General features: G+C 45.0%; 1 protein-coding gene across 1 annotated transcript in view; it reads left to right on the top strand.

Annotated features, from left to right (window-relative positions):
- Nucleotides 1–21,631, top strand: part of AMACR (alpha-methylacyl-CoA racemase) — a 107,948-nt gene extending 86,317 nt beyond the window's left edge. Inside the window, exon 5 of the mRNA XM_082253529.1 lies at nucleotides 21,221–21,631. Within this exon, the coding sequence (XP_082109655.1) occupies nucleotides 21,221–21,630 (410 nt within the window). The 3' untranslated portion in view covers nucleotide 21,631. The remainder of the gene's footprint in view (nucleotides 1–21,220) is intronic.
- The last annotated feature ends 3,101 nt before the right edge of the window (nucleotides 21,632–24,732 follow it).

The raw sequence follows: 24,732 nt of genomic DNA, 5'->3' as shown, positions 1-24,732 counted from the left end.
CAAAAATGACACCCCAAAATACATTCTGCTACTCCTCCTGAGTATGGCGATACCACATGTGTGAGACTTTTTTACAGCCAGGCCACATACAGAGGTCCAACATTGAAGTAGCACCTCCAGGCGTTCTCGGAGCATAAAATACACTTTTCATTTCTCAACCACCTATTACACTTTTGAAGGCCCTGGAGCACCAGCACAATGAAAAAGCCCACTAAATGACCCCATTTTGGAAAGCAAACACCCCAACGTATATTCTATGAGGCATAATGAGTCTTTTGAACACGTCATTTTTTTCCAGAATCTTTCGGAAAATGTGGAAAAAAAATGAAAACGCATTTTTTTTACACAAAGTTGTCCATTTATAAGATATTTCCAACACATAGCATGTACATAGCAAAAATGACACCCCAAAATACATTCTGCTACTCCTCCTGAGTATGGCGATACCACATGTGTGAGACTTTTACGCAGTCAGGTCACATACAGAGGCCCAACATGCAAAGACACATAGCATGCACATACCATGAATTACCATGAATTACACCCCACAATACATTCTGCTGAGCAAAGGGTAAACAAAAGCTTACCTGTAGTTTTAGAAGCGCAGTTGTCCACAGGAGTTGAGTCCAGGCAGCAGGCAGGGACTTGGTCAGCAACAGTGCATGCAATTCTCCAGGCAAGGATACCAGTCCAGTGTCAGTGCATGCGGCAGGCAGAGGCATGATGGTAGTCCTGCAGGCAGAAGTAGGGCCTCTGTCGGGATAGAATGGGGACAGGGGTAGAGGCTTCTCCCACCCAAATCGCTTTGAAGCCTCCGGGATCCAGACCCTAATTTGAGAAGAAGAACAACAAAAAAAATAGTTTTCTTCATCCAGAAAAACAATTCTGGTCCCCTCACATATGTGAGACCCCTGTGGTATGAATCCCACTACTTCAAGAGGCAGGCAAAAATCGTGGTCAAACAGTCCAGGGTCAGTTCCAGAGCAGGCAGAGGTAGGTACAAAATCAGCAGGCAAAGACATGGTCAAATAACAGTCCAGGGTCAGTTCCAGATCAGGCAGAGGTATGAACAGAATCAGCAGGCAGAAGCATGGTCAAAAAACAGGCCAGGGTCAGTTCCGGAGCAGGCAGACATAGGTACAAAATCAGCAGGCAAAGGCGTCGTTGAATAACAGTCCAGGGTCATTTCAGGAGCATACAGTGGCATAAGGGGTGAAAGCGGAGGACTACGTTTACCATACTAATAATTTAGACAAGTATGGTAACGGCGGAAACAGTCGTCTACACAGAGGCCTGGTTGGGAAGGACACTGGGGACAATAATAGCGGGTGTCTTTTCGAATTCCTGCCTTGGTACACACCCTACATTTTTTCTGCCGTTTTTGGTCTCTTTGTGTGGGAGGGATTTTACTTGGAAAATGGAGTTCAGACAGTCTGCTTATTACATCAGATCTAATGTTTTCTGGTGGGCCATTTGGAAATATGAGGGTTGTGAAGATTTCCTCCAGGTAATAAAGGAAGGGTTGGGGGCTTTCGGTGGATTTGCGGTATAAAATGTAGGAATTGTATATGGCCAAATGAAAAATATAAATTGCTACTTTTTTGTACCAATGATAGGTACGTCTTGTGGGTAGATAGGGTTCCATCATTTGGTCGTTGAAATCCACTCCCCCCATGAATAAGTTGTACTCATGTACACATGTTGGCTTTCGGACTGGGCCATTCCTTCGTCGGGATTCCACATAGTTGTCATTGTGGATCGAAGACAACATGTAGACGTCTCTTCTGTCCCTCCACTTCACAGCCAGAACTTCCTCATTTCTCAGACTCGCCGTCTCCCCTCTTCTCAGCTTGGTGTTTACTAGCCTTTGAGGAAAGCCTTTCCGTTTTTTTTGGACCGTGCCACGTGCAGGAGTCTTCTTTCTGTGAAGGTTTCGGAACAGGGGCAAACTGGTGTAGAAATTGTCTACGTACAGGTGGTAGCCTTTTTCAAGGAGAGGGTAAATGAGGTCCCAAACAACTTTCCCGCTTGATCCCATGTAGTCCGGACATTCAGGGGGATGCAGCTGGGTGTCCTTCCCTTCGTACACCCTGAAGGCATAGGTGTACCCTGTGGCTCGGTCACATAGTTTGTAAAGCTTCACCCCATAGCGGGCCCGTTTGCTGGGAATGAATTGTTTGATGCCCAGCCTGCCGGTAAATTTCACAAGGGACTCATCCACACATATATTTTGGTCTGGGGTAAATAATTGAGGGAATATTTCTGAAAAATAATTTAGAAGTGGCCGAATTTTGAACAGCTTGTCAAATGCTGGGGAATTTCGGGGAGGGCACTGGGTATTGTCGTTGAAATGGAGGAACCTCATGATCATCAAATACCTGGCCCTGGACATTACTGCAGAGTAGATGGGCATATGGTAGATTGGTTTGGTTGACCAATATGTTTGCAGTTCGTTTTTTTTATTGAGTCCCATGTTGAAGGTGAGGCCTAAAAATATCTTGAACTCCTCCACCGTTAGGTCTCTCCACTCAAAGGGATGGGAATAAAAAGATGTGGGGTTACTCTGGATAAATTGTTGTGCATACAGGTTGCACTGGGCCACAATGGACGTCAGCAGGTCCTCCGTAAAAATTAAACGGAAGTAGTCAATTGGGGCAAAGTTCTCCGTGTTGACCTGGACTCCTGGCTGGGCAGTGAAAGGGGGAATGATGGCTTCTCCTGAGTTGGGAGGAAGCCACAGGGGGTTCAGAAGGGCATAGGGAAGGCTGGCGTTGGTCCTAACCCTTTGGGGGCGAGGTGACACCCCACTTGAGCTTGGCCTTTCTTGCCGAGGCACTGTGGTGCTGGAGGATGGCACTGCGGAGCTGGTGGATGGCACTGCGGAGCTGGTGGATGGCACTGCGGAGCTGGTGGATGGCACTGCGAAGCTGGTGGATGGCACCGCGGAGCTGGTGGATGGCACTGCCTCCTCCTCACCAGAACGCCTTCGTTTGGCAGGCGGGCAGTATTCCTCCTCGTCGGAGTCGGTCTGCGTCCCGCTGCTAATGACCGGCTCGTAATTTACTTCGGAGTCAGACTCTGACTCCGAAGATTCCGAAGCAGAAAGCTCCCTGTCCATGTCCTCACTGATGATATCGAAGGCCTCCTCGGCTGAGAAAATTTTTTTTGCCATCGGTGACACTGATGGGCACGGTGACACTGATGGGCACGGTGGGACTGATGGGCACAGTTAAACTGGCTCACTGATGGGCACTGTGATAGGCTCTGTGGGCACACTGATGAGCACACTTATGAGCACTGATGAGCACGCTGATGAGCGCTGTGGGCACACTGAGCACTGGGCACACTGATGAGCACTGGGCGGCACTGATGAGCACTGGGCGGCACTGATGAGCACTGGGCGGCACTGATGAGCACTGGGCGGGCACTGATGGGCACACTGGTGGGCACTGGGCACACTGATGAGCACTGGGCGGCACTGATGAGCACTGGGCGGCACAGATGAGCACTGGGCGGCACTGATGAGCACTGGGTGGCACTGATGAGCACTGGGCGGGCACTGATGGGCACACTGGTGGGCACTGGGCACACTGATGAGCACTGGGCGGCACTGATGAGCACTGGGCGGCACTGATGAGCACTGGACGGCACTGATGAGCACTGGGCGGCACAGATGAGCACTGGGCGGCACTGATGAGCACTGGGCGGGCACTGGTGGGCACTGGGCACACTGATGAGCACTGGGCGGCACTGATGCATACTGGGCGGCACTGATGCATACTGGGCGGCACTGATGAGCACTGGACGGCACTGATGAGCACTGGGCGGGCACTGGTGGGCACTGGTGGGCACACTGGTGGGCACTGGTGGGCACTGGGCACACTGATCACTTGGCACACTGATGGCACACTGGTGGGCACACTGGTGGGCACTGGTGATCACTGGTGGGCAATTTTTTTTACACTTACGGTCTCTCCTCTCCTCACACTGCAGTCTGTGTGTGAGGAGGGAGAGCTGGCAATGAGTGATGATCTCAAATGTTTACATTTGAGATCATCTCTCATTGGATGCCTCGATCGTGACGAATGGCCGCTGTGATTGGCCATTCGTCACGATCTGTGATTGGCTGTGTCCAAGGGACACGGCCAACACAGATTATCCCCGGTGCACGCTCGCGGGAGCGCACAGGGAGTCTGTTACTACCGAGGCAATGACAGATGATCTCATATGTTTACATATGAGATCATCTCTCATTGGATGCCTCGATCGTGACGAATGGCCGCTGTGATTGGCCATTCGTCTCGATCTGTGATTGGCTGTGTCCAAGGGACACGGCCAACACAGCTTCTGCCCGATGCGCGCTCGCGGGAGCGCGCGGAGGGCGTGTTTATGGGAGGCCGTTTAAAAACGGCCTCCCGAAAATTCAAGTCCGCGCTGCAGCCGTATATAGGCTGTAGCGCGGATGTGAGCTGGTTAAGGTTTCTTGGCTGTTGCTTGACAACTCAAAGTTTCAGCCCCCTCCATAAATCTTCTATAGGATTAAGTTCTAGAGACTGGCTAGGCCACTCCATGACCTTAAGTTGCTTCTTCTTGAGCCACTTCTTTGTTACCTTGGTGGTATGTTTGGGTCATTGTCATTCTTGAAGACCCATCCATGACCCATCTTCAGTGTTCTGGCTGATGGAAGAAGGTTCTCATCCAATATTTTACAATACATGGCCCTGTCCATTGGCCCCTCAATGGGGCAAATTTGGCCTGTACCTTTATCAGAGAAAAAGCCCTAAATTATAATGTTTCCACCTCCATGCTTGACTGTAGGGATGGTGTTCTTAGGGTCATAGTCAGCATTTGTCTTCCTCCAAACAAAGCGAGTCGAGTTAATGCCAAGAGCTGAATTATGGTCTTATCTGATCACAGCACTTTCTCCCAATCCTTCTCAGAGTCATTTAGATGTTCATTGGCAAACTTCAGATGGGCCTGTACAAGTGCCTTCTTAAGGACGCTGAAGAATTTTCAATGCATGGTGTTACCAATGGTTTGTTTGTTGACTGTGTTCCTAACTAGGGATAGACCAATATGGTTTTTTCAGGGCCGATAACAATACCGATATTTTGGTCACAACGTATCAGTATGGGGCGATATTTTGTACATTTAAAGTTTTGAAAAATAAAGACAATTGTTGACACAAATCTGGTACTGAACATGTTAATTTTTGTTTAATGCTTAATGGTTGACTTGCTGGCACTCTGTGGTGGGTGGCAGGCACCCTATGGTAGGTGGGTGGCTGGCGGGCACAGGGGCTGTGGGTGGCTGGCTGGTACAGTGCCTGTGGGTGGCTGGCTGGCTCGCTGGTGGCTGGCTTTTACAGGGCCTGTGGATGTGGGTGGCTGACTGGTATCGGGCTGCTGTGGGTGGGTGTATGGCTGTGATACACTCCTGCGAGACTAGTCCCGACTCCAGACGAGGCTGTCCAAGGTGAGGGAGGCGGCCTAAGGAGGCAGAATGACGTCACAAAAATATCAGCAATATCAGCCAGTTCCGGGGCCGATACTGATATATCGGGAAAAGTGCATATCGGCCCTGCCGATAATCGGTCTATTTCTAGTCCTAACGGCCTTGAGATCATTCACAAGCTCCTCCTGTATAGCTCTTGCTGATGGTCTTGTAGCCCATTCCAGCCTTGTGCAGGTCTACAATCCTGTCCCTGATGTCTTTTGACAGCTCTTTGGTCTTGCCCATGATGGTAAGGTTTGAATGGAAAAAAGAGATTCTGTGGACAGGTGTCTTTTATACACATAAGAAGTTGTCGTTAGGAGCACCTTCTTAAATTGACAGGACTGATCTGTGTACCACATGAGCACATACTGTGGCCAGTCTGTGCGAGCCAGAATTATTGTTGGTTGGTAGATCAAATACTTATATTACTCACTGAACTGCAACTCAGTTTATAACATTTGTATCATGTGTTTCTTTTCTGGATTTTTGGTTGATATTCTGTCTCTATCATTTAAAATACACAAAATTTAAAATGTAAAATATGATAACAATTCTAGACCTTTAATTTCTTTTTAATTGGGCAAATTTACAAAATCTGCAGGGGATCAAATAATTATTTTCCCCACTGTATATACTTTATGTTCCATTTCTTTTGATGGGTAAATAAATTCCTATGCATGCTTCAGTGGTGTATTTAGTTGATTTGTTGAAGTTGATTTTTCACTTGACAATGTAATATGTCCTCTTGCTGCCTTTCCATGAATATCTCAGGATCTCAGTCATGAGTGACATAAGCTGGGGAGGTTAGACTGATAAGTGGATTGGTGATTCAGCCTTGCAGTCACTGGTCCAGTCTCTGGCAAGGAAGGATAAGCTGGGTAGTCAGAGGAGGATTGTGGTTTATCATTAATTGTTCCAGCATGTCTTTAAAAAAATTATTTCCGTCGAGAAAGTAAACCTGTGATTTGCACATGTAGAGCAAGGACAAAATAAAAATCATGTTTACCAAGGTACATTTATGAAAGGCATGTTATACAAGGGGTTAAAGCTGAAGCTGTGAGCTTGGGACCCACCTTAAAAGCTGCTAAAGAGCTATCTGATAAATGTGATCTGAGTGGCTCTAGAGATCACTTTAAAGCCCAGTTCACACTAGTGCTACTTCTGATGGAACTAGAGTCGCATAACAAGAGAAATCCCGTTGTTTTCAATGGTTCCCGTTCGAATTGATGCAATTCCGAATGGTGCGATTTTGGAAAAGGTTCCCACGCTACTGAGGTGCGATTTACAGTACGACTTTGCCCCATAGAATATGCAAAGTCACAGCACATAATCACACTGTAAAATCACATAGAAGTTGCATTGCAGTTTTGCAAACCAAGCCTTATGGGGCTCTAAAAGTGTGCCCCCCCCCCCCCTTACTATCAGCAGTGCCAGTGGTGGTTCCCGGGGCTCTCCTGTTCCTCTGGGGAGCCCAAGACCACAGGATTCTGCTCCTACAGTTAGAGCAGAAGGTGATTGGGGAACCTCCAGTTCCCCCCGTGACTAGTAAACTTCTAAACTCCCAAAGTGTCCCCTGTCCTCCAAAAATGCTAATCAGGTACAAATTGTGCGTGATTAGCTGCATCCTGGGGTACAGTAGCCAAGGAATAACAGCAGCAAAATTGGAATGACATAATACACAATGCTTCCTGGTTCACAGCATAATTCTTGCTACTGCAGCTGAGGATGCAGCTAATTAAGCACAATCTATACTTACATAGCTGCAATGGAGGGCAAGGAGACATTGGGAGGCTTAATGCACTCACATAATAATTTCCCTTGGGATTAATTAAGTATTCTGAATCATTATCGCATGGCGGCTTGTTAGCCAGGACATCATTTCCTTTTTTCCCCTGCTGCTCCATTTAGTTGCTGGGAGGAAAGACAGCCCTTGTAAGCTCTACTTGGAGCTTACACATGGTTTGCTGTCTCCCCACTCACAAGCACCAACACTGCCACATGATCATCCATAGTCGGATGTTGCAGGCTCTATCTACGTTCGTTATTGTCCCAGAAGTGTTCTATTGGATTTAGGTCAGGCGAGCATGGGGGTCATTCACTGGTATCAATTCCTTCACTCTCCAGGAACTGGCTGCATACTCTCCCCACATAAGGCCAGGCATTGTCGGGCACCAGGAGGAACCCAGGACCCACTGAACCAGCGTAGAGTCTGACAATGGGTCCAGGGATTTCATCCCGATACCTAATGGCAGTCAGAGTGCCATTGTCTAGCCTGTAGAGGTCTGTGTGTCCTTCCATGGATATACCTCCCCAGAACATTACTGACCCACCACTAATCCGGTCATGCTAAACAATGTTACAGGCAGCATAACATTCTCCACGGCTTCTCCAGACCCTTTCATGTCTGTCACATATGCTCAGGGTGAACCTGCTCTCATCTGTGAAAAGCTCAGGGGGCCAGTGGTGGACCTCCCAATTCTGGTGTTCAGTGGCAAATGCCAATTGAGCTCCACCATGCCGGGCAGTGAGTTCAGGGCCCACTAAAGGATGTTGGGCCCTCAGGCCACCCTCATGAAGTCTGTTTCTGACTGTTTGGTCAGACACATTTACACCAGTGGCCTACTGGAGGTCATTCTGTATGGCTCTGGCAAAGCTCATCCTGTTCCTCCTTGCACAAAGGAGCAGATACCGGTCCTACTCATGGGTTAAGGACCTTCTATGGCCCTGTCCATCTCTCCTAGTGTAATTGCCTGTCTTCTGAAATCTCCTCCATGCTCCTTCTGAAAATGGCATCTATTGATGTGCCATCCTGGAGGAGTTGGACTGCCTGTGCAACCTCTATAGGGTCCAGGTATCGCCTCCTGCTACCAGTAGTGACACTGACCTCCTCTATAGGATCCAGGTATGGCCTCTATAGGGTCCAGATATAGCCTCATGCTACCAGTAGTGACACTGACCTCCTCTATAGGATCCAGGTATGGCCTCTATAGTGTCCAGGTATGGCCTCTATAGGGTCCAGGTATCCCCTCTATAGGGTCCAGGTATGGCCTCCTGCTACCAGTAGTGGCACTGACCCTAGCCAAATGCAAAACTAGTGAAGAACTGTCCGAAAAAATGAGTATGGAAAATAAATTTCAGTGCCCTCCATCTTTAAAACCGTTCCTGTTTTGGGGGTTGTCTCATTTTTGCCAATCTAGTGAACCTGTTAATTTAATTAACACCAAAGCAGCTGAAACTGATTAACAACCACCTCCGCTACTTAACTGACCAGATGAATATCCCAGGAGTTTGATTGACTTGATGCTATACTCTGATTAAAAAGGCAATTATATGCAATATATTACCAAAAGTATTGGGACGCCTGCCTTTACAAGCACATGAACATTAATGGCATCCCAGTCTTAGTCAGTAGGGTTCAATATTGAGTTGGCCCACCCTTTGTAGCTATAACAGCTTCAGCTCTTCTGGGAAGGCTGTCCACAAGGTGTAGGAGTATGTCTATGGGAATTTGAGGGTTTGACCATTCTTCCAGAAACACATTTGTGAGGTCAGGCACTGATGTTGGACGAGAAGGTTTGACTTGCAGTGTCCATTCAAATCCATCCCAAAGGTGTTCTGTCCGGTTGACGTCAGGCCAGACAAGTTCCTCCACCCCAAACTCCCTCATTATCATGTCTTTATGGACCTTGCTTTGTGCATTGGTTCAAATTATTTGGTGGAGGGGGGATTATGGTGTAGGTTTTTTTTCAGGGGTTGGGCTTAGTTTCAGTGAAGTTTGGGATGGAGGAACTTGACTGGCCTGCACAGAGTCCTGACCTCAACCTGATAGAACACCTTTGGGTTGAATCAGAGCGTAAACTGCAAATCAGGCCTTCTCATCCAACATCAGTGCCTGGCCTCACAAATGCGCTTCTGGAAGAATGGTCAAACATTCCCATAGACACTCCTAAACCTTGTGGACAGCCTTCCCAGAAGAGTTGAATCTGTTACAGCTTCAAAAGGTGGACCAACTCCATATAGAACCCTACGGACTAAGACTGGGATGCCATTAAAGTTTATGTGTGTGTGTGTGTGTGTGTGCAAAGGCAGGCGTCCCAATACTTTTGGTATTATAGCATATGTTGTTTGATTTTTTTTTTATATCAAAAGTGGAACTTTCTTTCAAACCTACAAGTGTCATCACCCAACCCTTTACTAGAGAACTTGATAATTTGATTCTACCTTTCTGCTGATTTTCTCTGGTTTCTAGTATGTTTCCATGAAATCCAGTTGTGCTCTTTTATGAAACAACCCAACAATTATACAGAAAATACGTGTCAAAAAAATTACACGACCGCTTGAACTAACCTTTAGATTTTATGCTTTGTCTTTATCTATTTGGAACAGAGTACATATTAGTCTACTCTGTAATACCCTTCCCAGTGAGGCAAAAGGCTTTCCGTGTGACACAAAGCATGGGCTTTTGCTCTATTTATTAGTTAAATTGAGTGTGCTTTCAAGTTTTTCCTGTGGATCTAAAAGCTTAAGATTCTTCTTCTGAAGTTCAGAAATTCCTCTGCTTTATGAGATGGAAAATTGTTGGAAAAGGAGGAAAAAAATACATGGAGTGAATGATAGAAATACATTTTGGACTCTCATTTAGATCCTTATAGTAATTTTATGAGACAGTAGTATTCATACACTATATTGACAAAAGTATTGTGACGCCTGGCTTTACACGCACATCATTTATTATAGCATCCCAGTCTTAGTCCATAGGGTTCAATATTGAGTTGGCCCACCCTTTGAAGCTATAACAGCTTCAACTCATCTGGGAAGGCTGTCCACAAGGTTTAGGAGTGTTTCTATGGGAATGTTTGACCATTCTTCCAGAAGCACATTTGTGCGGTCAGGCACTGATGTTGGACAAGAAGGCCTGGCTCGCAGTCTCCACTCTAATTCATCCAGGTTGAGGTGCAGGCCAGTGAAGTTCCTCCACCCCAAATTTTCTCATTCATGTCTTTATGGACCTTGCTTTGTGCACTGGTGCGCAGCCATTGTGGAACAGGAATAGGCGATCCCCAAACTGTTCCCACAAAGTTGGGAGAATGAAATTGTCTAAAATGTCTTGGTATGCTGACGCCTTAAGAGGTCCCTTCACTGGAACTAAAGGGCCTAAACTAAAGTCCAACCCCTGAAAAACAACCCTACACCATAATCCCCCCTCCACCAAATGATTTTGACCAGTGCACAAAGCAAGGTCCATAAAGACATCGATTAGCGAGTTTGGAGTGGAGGAACTTGACTGACCTGCACAGAGTCCTGACCTCAACCTGATAGAACATCTTTGGGATGAATTGGAGTGGAGACTGCAAGCCAGGCCTTGTCGTCCCACATCCGTGCCTGACCTCACAAATACGCCTCTGGAAGAATGGTGAAATATTCCCATAGACACTCCTACACCTTGTGGACCGCCTTCCCAGAAGAGTTGAAGCTATTATAGCTGCAAAGGGTGGGCCAACTCAATATTGAACCCTAGGGACTAAGACTGGGATGTCATTAAAGTTCATGTGTGTGTAAAGGCAGGCGTCCCAATACTTTTGACAATATAGTGTATATTAATTTGCAAGACTTGACAAAGCGCATGTGCGCGAAACATGTATTTACGTCAACCAGAAGCTTGTGCTCCACGCTCCACATCCGGTTTGCGTTCCACCCCTGTCTCGGCCGCCACTTCCGGTGACGCTGTGAGGAGGAGGTTCCCGGAAGCAACGAGAGGTCCGGCGCACTACCCGTGTTACGGCCGACACAGGCTTTGTGCGGCAGCACCCTTCCCTGTGCTCCCTTGGACCCCCGGGATTCCTTCCCTTCTCCTCCCTTTGGATTCGGCCACACTGCTTTGCGAACCCATTGAGTGGGAGACTCACAGCACTCCAGGTGATGCCGAAGACTCCAGGACTGGTCGGTGCTTTTATCATTATCAATAAACCTTTATGTTATCCCTTTGCCATAACTTACCATCAGTGGTTTTATTCAAGAGACACAGTATTTTATTACACTGTAGTGCGCCATCCCTCCTTCCAGCCATTCCACTATTTACATATCATCCTATGTTAGGGATTTGGCAGCCTCATGTGAATTCAATTCCTGTTTCCATCTCCACACCATTGGGACTTTTGGTTTCCATCATCCTATAGGAGGACGTCCAAAGGACTAGCGCCAGGACTTTTCTTGTTTATATTAATTTGCAAACCCACATTGATCCTTGGACACCCAGTGTAAGTCATACATGCATGATATGTATAGTAAATGAATGTTAGTGTTTTGTAGCTATTGTCACATCTTTGACTAATATAATATCTAAATGCTCAACAGTCCTGTATTTTCGTTGTCGTATTTTTTCTTTTCAAGATGTGCCAAATATTGTCATTTGGTGAAAGGTCTGGTCTGCAGGCAGGCTAATTAAGCACCTGGACTCAGCCATGCTGCCCTAGATGCAGTATGCAATTTAGCATTGTCCTGCTGAAATATGCAAGGCCTTTCCTGAAAAAGATGTTTTTTTGAATGGGAGCATATGCTGCTATAAAAGCAAATTATATCTTTCAGCATAGAAGGTGCCTTTCCTGATGTGCAAGCTGCCCATTCCATACTCACTAATGCACACCCATTCCATCTGAGAAGCAGGCTTTTGAGTGCTGACAACAAGTCAGAAGGTATCTCTCCTAATTTTGCCCATAGATGCTAAAAAAGAATGTCAAATATCGATTCGTCTGACCTCAGAATAGTTTTCTATTTTGCAACAGACCATTTTAACCACTTAAGCCCCGGAAGATTTTACCCCCTTCCTGACCAGGGGGTTTTTTGCGATTTTTTTTTTTTTACTGCGTGACTTTAACGGACAATTGCGCGGTCGTGCGACGCTGTACCTAAACTAATTTGACGTCCTTTTTTCCCCACAAACAGAGCTTTTTTTTGGTGGTATTTGATCACCTGTGCGATTTTTTACTTTTTGCGCTATAAACAAAAAAAGAGCGTAAATTTTGCAAAAATAACAATATTTTTCAAATTTTTTTATATGAAATTCCCCCCAAAAAAATGTAAGAATCAAAATTTTTTAACATTTTTGGCAAATTGGTTTTCTGCTACATATGTTTGGTAAAAAAAATCGCAAAAAGCGTATTTTGATTGGTTTGCGCAAAAGTTATTGCGTTTACTAACTAAGGGAAAGATTTCTGTAATTTTTGGTGTTTTTTTTTTTTTTAATGCGTAATGGCGGCGATCTGCGTTTTTTTAAAATTTTTGCAGTACTGCAACATTGCGGCGGACAGATCAGACCCTTGACTGACATTTTTGACCCTTTTGGGGTTACCAGTGACATTACTACAGTAATCAGTGCTATACATATGCACTGTTACTGCAAAATGACACTGGCAGGGAAGGGGTTAACTTTATTGGGGAAGGAGGGGTTAAGTGTGTCCCTAGGGGCGTGCTTTTTACTGTGATTGGACATGGCTACTAGTGTAGGAACAGTGATCAACGGTCCTACATAGTAGAACCGTATGATCACCATTCCTACACAGGGGAGAATGACAGGCGGCTTGTTTACATTAGCCGCCTGCCTTTCTCCCTCTCCACCGACGATCGCCGAGTGACCGGCGGACATGGGGTCCGCCGGTCACACGCACGGACTTCCTAGGGAACGAGCCGTGGCAGGCGCGCGCCCCCGCGGGCCGGGGCTGACCGCCGCCATATATAGTCGTGCGGCGGTCGGCAACCGGTTAAAGGAGCTTTGGCCCAGAAAAGATGCTGCATTTCTGGATCCTGTTCAGATATGGCTTCTTCTTTGCTTTAAGGAGTTTTATCTTGCATTTTGAGACGGCGCAGTGAACTGTGTTCAGACAATGATTTTGTTTTGAATGCAGTGCCATCTGAGGGCCCAAAGATCACAGACATCCAATATTGTGTTTTGGCCTTGTCCCTTGCACACAGAGAATGGCTCAGATTTGCAAGGCTGCTACCTGGTCTTCTGTGCATACATTCACTAGGTTCTACCAGGTGGATGATGGAGCGTGAGAGGGGGCTCAATTTGGAAGTAGCGTGCTACAAGCAGCAGTATAAGATCCTTGTTGTCTGAGGGCGATCTTGGGATTACTGTGTTCCCTTCCCTCAGGGGCATTGCTTTAGGACATCCCAGATAGTCATTATTATACCCTTATCTGTGTCCCATGATGTACCAAAAAGAAAATTGGATTTCTCTTACGTCCTCCGACAGTCGCCGCCCACTCATACAGTCTTCACTTATGGGTATTGACTTAATCTCCACAGGAGTTTCTAGGCATAAGACTTGTAAAAGAACAATAAATCTATATAGTCACACCCATGGGGGCTGTCCTTCTAGTCCAATACCCCCTGCAATAGCCATCCCACTTCAGTTTGTCTTCTGCCTAGCTTCAGGAGTGGATAGGCATCCCTGTGCTGAGGCTACAGTCTCAGCCTCTTTTCTTTTTTTTTTTTGTTACCCAGAAGGTTACCTTCTTGCACATGTAATGTTCCTTTCTCTGATGTGGGTACTACGTTGCTTTTCTGGCAGTTACGTTACCCAGCCCTCACGTCTACACTGCTTTGGGACGTCCCCATAAGTGAAGACTGTATGAGTGGGCAGCGACTGTCGGAGGACGTAAGAGAAAACTGAATTTTTGTAAAATCTTACCGTAAAATTCCTTTCTTTGAGTCCTCCAACAGTCGCCGCCCCCGCCCCTCTTTTTGGGGTTCTTTGTTATACACTTTCACTGCTTGCGACCAAACTGAAGTGGGATGGCTATTGCAGGGGGGTATTGGACTAGAAGGACAGCCCCCATGGGTGTAACTAAGTTGATTTATTGTTCTTTGACAAGTCTTATGCCTAGAAACTCCTGTGGAGATGAAGTCAATACCCCATAAGTGAAGACTGTATGAGTGGGCGGCGACTGTCCGTTTTTTCCTACAACTTACCTGTAAAATCCTTTTATTGTAATACATCATGGAACACAGAGGTCCCTCCCCTCTTTTCTGGGATCTTCATTGCTTGCTACAAAAACTGAGGTTCTTCCTGTGTGGGAGGAGTTATATAGGGGGAACTCCCTGTCTATTGGTTTGCCAGTGTCGCCCATAGGTGGCGTATAACCCAGATAGTCATTATTAAAGCCTGCTCGGTGTCCCGTGATGTACTCAAATGTACACGGTGTCCCGTGATGTACTCAAATGTAAGGATTTTACAGGTAAGTTCTAGAAAAAAATCAAATTTTTGCCTTTAGTTATACTTTAACACAGGCTTTATTTCAGGCTGCCAGGAGGTGACACAATGCCTCCTCATTGCCTGTCAAATATCCTCTGAAAAGCAATCTAATGAGGAACGCTGCTCAGAGGGCACTTCACGTGTGAATGAGCCCTTATGGTCTTTACATTTGACATTTTTTACAAAACTATCCCCTTTGCATTTTTTGTTCCATGTTCAATATAGTGCACATGATAATACCAAACAGCAGAGTGATTACTTTTCTCCATATAAATAGGCTGACTGACTTGTCACAAGTTTGGAGACACGTGTGATATGAATTACAGAAACTAGCTTGAAATATCACTTTGATCCAATCAATTATAAGAGTGTCTAGGCGTACCAGCAAATCTGTCCAGGCCGTTTTAGAATATCATTGTAGAATAAGGCAATGATTTATCTTATTTTACACTTTCTTTGACCAACTCTGACATACCAAAGTCATGCGGGTATACATGAGACAATTGCTTTTAATGTAATCACTTTTTTTTTGGAGAATAAAGCATTGACCTTATACTAGTAAAATTTAATTTAAAAGTTTTAATTCTATGGAATGTTCCTTTGGTTTTCAAATGGTTAGTGTTGGTATTGTCAAAATGATGTTTATTTTCTACCATAGTGACAAGATCATTCTTGGGAAAGAGTGCCTTGACTGATGGGGCATGGCCAGGACCTGGGTGGAGGAAGGAGTGATAAAGTGGTCGGAGATGATTGGATAAGGAAGGGGGATTGGGCTGGGCCTGAGCTCAAAAAGTTCTGCCCCAGCGAATTCTGGGCCTTTTGAAACACATGTGGATGCAAGAGCTGAAGACCTTGGAGTGGCATTCCCTGCATCATGGACGCTGATTTTCTACTATCCAGGGTCTGGGAGCTATTGGACAGAGGTCAGGCTGTCTGGCTTCTCCCCTCCTCTCCCCTGATCTGTCATCCCCTACGGCTGCCCCACCACTTGAGACTACTGATTTGGGCCCTTTGGCCTGCAAGACCAGGAGGCATTCTTGCCCACCATCCCGCTTTGGTCCCTAGTCCTTCCTGGGCCAGTTACAGAGAAGGGACTGCTCACCTGACCCCTGGAGCCACAGGCACTGATGGTGCTGTCTCTCCTCCACTCGCGGCACCCCAGTCTTCTTCCCACAGCCCCCTGGGTTCTTCTTGGCGGGCCCCTCCACCTGCAGATGTGTCCTGCACGGTCCATACCCGCTCTCCTCATTCCCGGAGTCTTAGGACCCCACAAAGGTCTTCCCAGGGTCCCCCTGCTGCAGCTGTCAGTGTCACTGCTCCCGTCTCCTGCATGCCGCCTTCTGCACCCTCCCGGGTGAGGGTTTTGACTTTGGCTGCTTCACCAGCGAGCACTAGGGTACTGGAGGCAGCTGCTTCACATTTTGCCCCCTCGCTCCCTGTGCCCGACATGGAGGGAGACATCCCTGCAGTGCCTTCACCTGCTGGCTTCTCGCTCCTCTCTGCTCACCACTCTGCCTGTCCTTCGGAGTGGCTCACATTGCCCCCTGCTGGCTGGACACAATCTGATACTTCTTCGTGCGGTCCAGCGTAGGGCGGGAACTTTGAATATGTCTTCTGCTACAGACCTGTCTCTGCCAGCAGCTCCTCCTCATCTCCCAGCGCCCTCCTGGGCGGGAGACTCCAATGCTGTATCTGCCACTGCAGACTTGGCCCTACCAGCTGATGGTTCTCATCTCCCTGCGCCCGGCTGGGTGGGAACCCCAAGTGTTATGCGCCCCCCTGCAGACCTGACTTTGCCAGCTCCTCCTTGTCTCCCAGCTCCCGTAAATGTTCTAAAAAATTTTACATACTGCAATCAGACTTGCTTATTACATGGATTCAATTTGAATGGCAAGTCTGGTTGAAAATGTAAGGGACTTTGAACAAAGTTAGTTGACTCAATGATGGCAAGACAGAATGTTCTGACAAACAATTTTTCTCCGAACATTTGATTGCAGCTAACACAGATCCCACCTCTTGTGCTAAATATTTGGGAATCAAACCTAATGGATTGTTTGGAAACCATTTGAACATAATTAGCTGGTTGCTAGCGATCAATAGTTCTATGTTAAGGGGTACTTTATCTTTGATATTCTATACCTAGGGGTACTTGGAGACCCCTAAAGAACAGCTAAAGTCCACCATAATTTCCTCTGCTTCAACAGTCCAACATCCATGAAGTCTTTCTTCCTGACTTAATCCAGGTGCTGGGCTTCAGCCACCTTGATTGGCTGTCATAGGATGGCGTCAATACAGTCGTGCATGTGCAGGAGTTCAGTCTTTTCGGCACACTGCCCAGTGTACCTTTAAAGAAGACTGCTGCTTTATTTTATTGTAGAAGAGACGATTGTAGAGGAAATGTGTACATCTTATATATTATTGTATTTTATTTTGTATGTATTGCACACTGTACTCATTGTGCACATGGCACTTATAATGTTTTCATTACTTGCTTGCATTCTTTCGAGTCCTGATTAGAATTAGCCTGCCTATGTTACGCCCCTTGTTACCATAAAAGTACAATTGTAATATTAATGTAATACCTACATGAACATGTGTATACAAGCCTTCAATTGCGTCAAATAGAACAGAACAGTTAATTTGGGAAAGATGCGGAGTGTATCTTTTTGTGTCTGTTCCCCACTGCAGTAGTTATTAATTTGGAACCACTAATCAATATGAGGGTAGGAGTTGCCTACCTATAAAATGTCCAGAACACAATGCATGTCTCTTCTGCAATAAAGAGCCTGTCTGCTCACATTTTTTGAATTTGAGACTTTAGTTCTGCTTTAATTTTTCTAAAGGGATACTTAAAGAGTTAGTTTTTCTTTACCAAAAAACGTTCTATACAGTTAAGGGGCACATGTAGATTAAAACAAACTGTGCAGCTTTGACCAAGGTAAATAATGTCCTTGCTTTAGGACAACACGGACCTCTGAAGCCTGGCTGAAAAACACCCAAAGTCATCATTACAACCTGCCTTATTGCTAGGATGTTGCTAAGACATTCCAAGCTAATTCAAACCCTCTTGCATGTGCTGATGCTCCCATGTTGCTGTTGCTCTGAGCGCAGCTATGCTGCAAAAAAGAAAGTAGTGGACTACATGTGGGGAGGAAGGGGGTGTTCGAGAGCTCACTCCTGTAATGGTGAGGGGTGAGCAGTAACTGCTGTGATTGTCTTTGCAACGTCTTAGCAACAAGGCAGTATGATTTTCAGCCAGGCTTCAGATGGTACGTAAATGGCCTACTCCTATAACAAGAGCATTATCCTACTTTAGTCAAAGCTGCACATGTTGTTTTTAATCTACAGGCGCTCCCTGTATAGATGTTTTCTTGGGGAAGGTGAAAGGGAAATCAGTACCTGAGAGAAATATGAAGACAGTCATTGATGTCCTATTCTTCAACATGCTAGTATGTCTGGGACATTGGCTCGCTGTCTTTGGTTTCAGTACTTTGAATCACTGCTGTGGTAGAAGAACTAAAAGAAGAGTGAAGTTATAGTAACTCAAAGTATTGAAACAATGGATCAGCATGACAGACCGGGCAACTAGCATTTTCAGAAGGTGAGGTCAGCTACAGCAGCCTATAATTTACTCTTTACAGGTTACCTTTAGTAAAGTTGAAAAACCTTAATCTACAGCAGGTTTTCTAAACTACTTGGCACCCGCGCTATACAGCTTCCTTTGCCGGGAGGGCGTACATGGACGTCCTCCCGTTCTCGTGCGCTCTGTGATCACCGCCTCCTCGGGACTCAGCTGATCACAGATCGGGGTAACGGCCCACTTACAGCAGGCCCTTTACCAGGTGATTAGCTGTCAGCCGATGACAGCTGATCACAGAAGTAAACAGAAGCCTTTTATCGACTTTTGTTTTCCTCACACTGTCTGCATTATGAAAAGAAAAAAGACGTTAACTGGCTTCTGGTAGAGGGACATCGGTACCCTTAGTGCTCATCAGTGCCACCTATCAGTGCCCATCAGTGCCACCTATCAGTGCATCATCATCAGTGTCACTTATCAGTGCCCATCAGTGAAGGAGAAAAGTTACCTGTTTGCAAAATTTTACAACAAAATATGAAAAACATTTTGCTTTTTTTTGTTGGTTAGCAAAAAATGAAAACCCCAGTGGTGATTAAATACCACAAAAGGAAAGCTCTATTTGTGTGAAAAAAATGATAAAAATGCCATATGGGTACAGTGTTGCATGACCGCGTAATTTTTCTATAAAAAGTCGCGCTAACTTGAGTAATGGAAACTAAAGTCCATAAAGTCCATATAAATCAGGAACACAGTGTCCAAACAAGCTCCCTATGGGTATACGCTTACCAGAGCTGGTAAATCAAAAGGCAGGTTCTCAGAAGCTAATCTCGTCCCTTTGATAGTAGACTGGAACCAATATCTCGCGTAGACTCAATAAATTGGAGGAAAGATAAAAACGCAATAGCATAAAACCCAACAAAAACGGATGAACAAATACACCAGAGTGAGTGACTAACAACTGGATGAATAGTGTGAACTCCACCAGTGTATGAAAATCAGAAAAAAGAAGAATGCTCTAAAAGGGACACCTATAGGTACCCCTTACCAAAGGTAGCTGAAAAACATGCAGTCATATATGTGCAATCCTGTGACAGCCGGTGTCGCCTCTTACCACAGTGTAGAAATATGTTTGCCAATGTGAATGGAAAATCCTAAATAAGTGTCTTCTATGTAGATAACCACCACCAATATCACTCGCCTCTTACCAGATAAAAAATCAGATTGAGCCAAATAAAGCAAGAGAGTCAAGTATGACAGGACGCCAGCCTTCACCAATAGGATTTGCCTCTTACCCTAAGGGGATGGTAAATGAGCCTATGGGAATGATGAGCTTCACGGAACCTGCAGTGGACTCCAGGGTCCACTGTCCTTACGACGTTTCGTCACAGATGACGTTTTCAAAGGACGACGTTTTACCTTTGAAAACGTCATCTGTGACGAAACGTCGTAAGGACACGGCGTACTGACGTCATCCGATCGCGACCAGGAAGTGCGGACGAGCGGAGACCGTCCGGCCGGCGGCCTTGATATACATGCTCCCCATTTCCTCGTTTTCTGTAAGTTTTATTCTTTTCTCTTCAATAAATCGTATGGTTTTACACTATGGAGGTCTTTTCTTTCATTTGGTGGTGATTACCCTGGCTATATTGGAGTCACTCGCCCTGGAGTCCACTGCAGGTTCCGTGAAGCTCATCATTCCCATAGGCTCATTTACCATCCCCTTAGGGTAAGAGGCAAATCCTATTGGTGAAGGCTGGCGTCCTGTCATACTTGACTCTCTTGCTTTATTTGGCTCAATCTGATTTTTTATCTGGTAAGAGGCGAGTGATATTGGTGGTGGTTATCTACATAGAAGACACTTATTTAGGATTTTCCATTCACATTGGCAAACATATTTCTACACTGTGGTAAGAGGCGACACCGGCTGTCACAGGATTGCACATATATGACTGCATGTTTTTCAGCTACCTTTGGTAAGGGGTACCTATAGGTGTCCCTTTTAGAGCATTCTTCTTTTTTCTGATTTTCATACACTGGTGGAGTTCACACTATTCATCCAGTTGTTAGTCACTCACTCTGGTGTATTTGTTCATCCGTTTTTGTTGGGTTTTATGCTATTGCGTTTTTATCTTTCCTCCAATTTATTGAGTCTACGCGAGATATTGGTTCCAGTCTACTATCAAAGGGACGAGATTGGCTTCTGAGAACCTGCCTTTTGATTTACCAGCTCTGGTAAGCGTATACCCATAGGGAGCTTGTTTGGACACTGTGTTCCTGATTTATATGGACTTTATGGACTTTAGTTTCCATTACTCAAGTTAGCGCGACTTTTTATAGAAATATTGCTTGGGGTGTGGTCACACTTGAAGTTGCTGCTGTTCTCCTGTACCATTAGCGCGGTTATTACTTTCTATTTACCTTATGACCCCGTAATTGTCATTCAAAGTGTGAGCACTAAAAGCTGAAAATTGGCCTGGGCAGGAAGGGGGTATAGGTGTCCAGTAAGCAAGTGGTTTACAAGTGTTCCATGGAATCCTAGGGTTCCTCCAAAGGTTGTTAGGGGTTCCCTGAGCAATGAGCAATTTCTGCCTCTCCCGGTTCCCAGATAAGTTCTCAGTGACACCATTGATCTATTTGGCTATCTGTAAGAGGGTAGTTCTTCCCAATGACCACAAGTGTACGGAGCATTCTTCCCACCGACCATCACACTAATGTATCATGAGTTTTAGATATAGTCATTTTTATAAGAGGGGTTCCCTGAGACTGGAAAGATATTTCAAGGGTTCCTCAGTGGTGAAAACGTTGAGAAAGGCTGACCTACAGTATTATGTAAGTGAACCTGTAAAATTATATGTCATGTGGTGATATATATATTGTTCTCTGATTCCCTGCAGGTCTGGACCTTGACCCCTCTGACCTCCCTAGTCAGATGAGCTACAATGAGTGGCCCAAACTCAAGAAGATATTTACTGGAAGATTCCTGGAAAAGACACAAGGACAGTGGAGTGAGGTGTTTGATGGCACTGATGCCTGCGTGACGCCCGTTCTGACCTTTGACAATGTAGCAGAACACCCACACAATAAAGAACGAGGTTCCTTTGTCTGCAGTGATGAAGGGGAAGTGAGCCCGAGGCCGGCACCTCTCCTTTCCAGAACACCCGCTGTTCCTGCAATGGGCAGGGATCCTTTAGTTGGAGAGCACACGTATGAAGTACTCTCCGAAAATGGCTTTTCCGCTGAAGAAATTTCTAATCTTCAGGTTTCCGGAGCAATTGCCCTCAATAAACCAAAATCACAATTATAATTTTACTCGCAGAACTGGAAATTGAGGATTAATTTAATTATATATAATCACTACTAGATTAAAAAACTAATATTTTTTACAATTGCAAACAAATTATATATTTTTTAATAAAAGAAACAATTTCTTCATTTATGTTTATACTGGTTATTACATATTTATTATATTTACTTTCATTTGTATGCAGTGCTCAGTAGATGATAAAAGTCCATAACCATAGTTTACTACATATGTAGGTTGCATGTACACTAGTGGTTTTTATAAGCTCAATAAACACTAGAAAAAAACACTGGATGAAAAACGCTGATAATGGGGTATTTGTGCTAGCTTGTAATGACGTTTTAGCAGCTTTTAGAAACGTTTAGTAACATTAGCATTTTTACAGTACATGTTAAAAAAAAAAAAAATCGAAAAAAGCTGTGTTTTAGGAGCGTTTAGTGTTTTTTTTTTTTTTTTCGGCCGGGAAAACGCTCCCAAAGACTCTACAAAAACAGTTTATTCTCTGCTCCTAAACGGTGAAGCTTGAAAAATGCTTCTAGGATAAAATAGTGTGCATGGACACACTATGGCATGACATGGCATTCTAGGAGCGGGAAAAAAAAAAGCCCATTATAGCTTCTAGGAGTTTTTAAAAAAAAACTGCTAGTGTACATGGAGCTGTAGACTGCTGAAAATATGTGTAAATCTCTGCTCTTCCTGTAAGGATTGAAATAAGTCTACCTGTTCATCATGTAAGGGAATTTGTTTTGCTATGCTATATAGCTTTATTTCTTTCAGAACCCTAAACAGATTTGAAGGAAATGCAGTATATTCCATATGAAATGCATATACAGTACTTGTATTTACAGCCAGCGACTTGGACTGAAACCTCCTCTTCAAATGTTTACTTGTCTATTCTTAGCTGCTCCGTTGACGGAAGTCTGTTGATAACAGAGATTTAAAGTTAATCTGCTGGCAAAGATGTACATTGACCTGTGATGCCTCCAGTCTCCAGCTGGCTGTTGCTGCAGCACCCGCTACTTCTGAGCCTAATCCAGGAACATGTGCAATGAGAATGTTGACATTAGATAAGGAAAGGTTTTACAAGCCATATGCTTTTCCTCCAGTCCGATTGATGTACAGTTTTTAATGTCTATTGCTAAAGACAATGGCAATCATCGGCGTAATTCCGTAACTGGCAAAACAGGCCTTGGTTCCTACATTTGGTTCTATAGTTATATTGGATCCCAGTCGCTTCTCCACCCTGGTTCATCTCTTCTCCAGTTTTTTGTCCTGAGAAGAGTTAGCCCCGGTTCACACTAGGGCGACCTGTGAGGCGACCTGGTCGCCTCACAGGTCGCCGCAGGTCGCCTCCCATAGGGAAGCTGCGGACCCGTTCTAATAGGAGCGACACAAGTCGCTCCGACCTAGAAAAAGGGTCCGGAGCTTCTTTGGGGCGACCAGGAGGCGACCACCATAGACTTCAATGTTATGAAGTCCGTGGCGGCCGCTCCGAGGTCGCGGCGCGCTGCTCGCTCCGCGATCTCAGAGGTCGCCCCGGGAAGTAGCGTTGCGTGTATGTGAACCGGCGCTAAGACTAATCAGCCTTTGTTGTTTTTCTCTAAGCTGATATCTATAAATCCTACAACAGCATTTGAATAAAGCTTGTTCAATGTGGACTGCTTTGTTTTGATTTGCTTCAATGCTCAGGTCAAGGACATTCTGGAATTCAACTGATCTTCAGCTCTCCTGTCATCTCCAATGTCTCATGGGTGAACCTTTACTAATCCAGTTCCTTGGTGGGGTGCTAGAGCAAAGACTCTCTACATGTGATTTACTACCAGCTCCAAATGAAATCTCTTTTCGGTCCAGCTGGAGTAAAGACTCAGCAGAACCAGCAGGATAGAGATATTATCCTGGATCATTACTGGACGGGTCATGTTGCCTAGCCAACTGGCTTATAGGGCTTAAAGTAATTGTAAACCCTCACATATACCCACTGTGCTCACACCCCCCGGTCCCCATGCCACGAACCTGGTATGTATGGCCCCATATATTTCCCTTAGTACTGCATTTAGATGCCTACAAAACTATAAGCTGTATGCATCTAAACTCAACATTTTAGACACCATGTGTATAAGCCATAAGATAGACAGCACTCATTGTACATATCTAGCATGTAAAGAAAACAGAGACCCTCCGCTTTAAGGATAGTTTTCCTACTGCTAAGGACATTTTACACCCAGTAGGGGGACTGTGGAACAATGTCTGAGAATCATGTCATCAGCTACAACAGTCTCAGGTTGCAACCAAGGACTTCAGCACTATGCTGCACTAGCTGTTCTAAATCCATCTTTCCACGTTGCTTTATTTTGACCAGTGCACCGACCTCTAAAGATACATTACACACCTTCTAATTCAGCGACCAACTCCAACATGAAGCAGACTTTTCCATATCCTGCCCACCTAAGAATGTTAAAAAAATAAAGTAGCGCTCTACAAGTGTACTCTAAGTGCCAATTACCGGAATAAAAAATGCGCTTACCCATCTCTTTACCAATATGCATTCTTCATCATCTGCAGTGTCATTGACTAAACAATTATGGATTTTGGTCTGGCTTTTTAAATCAAACAGAAGATTTCCTAATCTGCAGAACACTCAAGCAGCTGCAGTAACTTTGCCATACTTGAAAGGAGAAAAAGCTGTAACTTATTATAAAAGCTGAGCAAATCTTAATTCATCTCTTTTTTCATACGCTATTTCTTTTAGCAGGAGCTTTGCGAATATTTCATGCAGTTCGTAATGTAGAGCAATGGCAGTCTAATAAGAACTATCCAGCAAATGAAAGACAAGGATGTCTTTAGTTTCCAAAGAGATATTTGACAACTGAAGAGTGAGAACAAGCAGTGTTGGGGTAGTTACTCAAAAAATGTAACTAGTTACTAATTACTTCTGTAAATTGTAACGAGATTTCTTTACTAGTTACTGCATTTGAAAAGTAACTTCACTACTTATTACTTTACTTTCCTCTTTCTTAACCACTTAAGCCCCGGAAGATTTTACCCCCTTCCTGACCAGGGGGTATTTTGCGATTCGGCACTGCGTGACTTTAACGGACAATTGCG

Source organism: Pelophylax lessonae (assembly GCF_965119305.1).
Source record: "Pelophylax lessonae genome assembly, chromosome: 1".
Classification (NCBI taxonomy): domain Eukaryota; kingdom Metazoa; phylum Chordata; class Amphibia; order Anura; family Ranidae; genus Pelophylax; species Pelophylax lessonae.
This window is presented reverse-complemented; position numbering and strand designations above follow the sequence as displayed.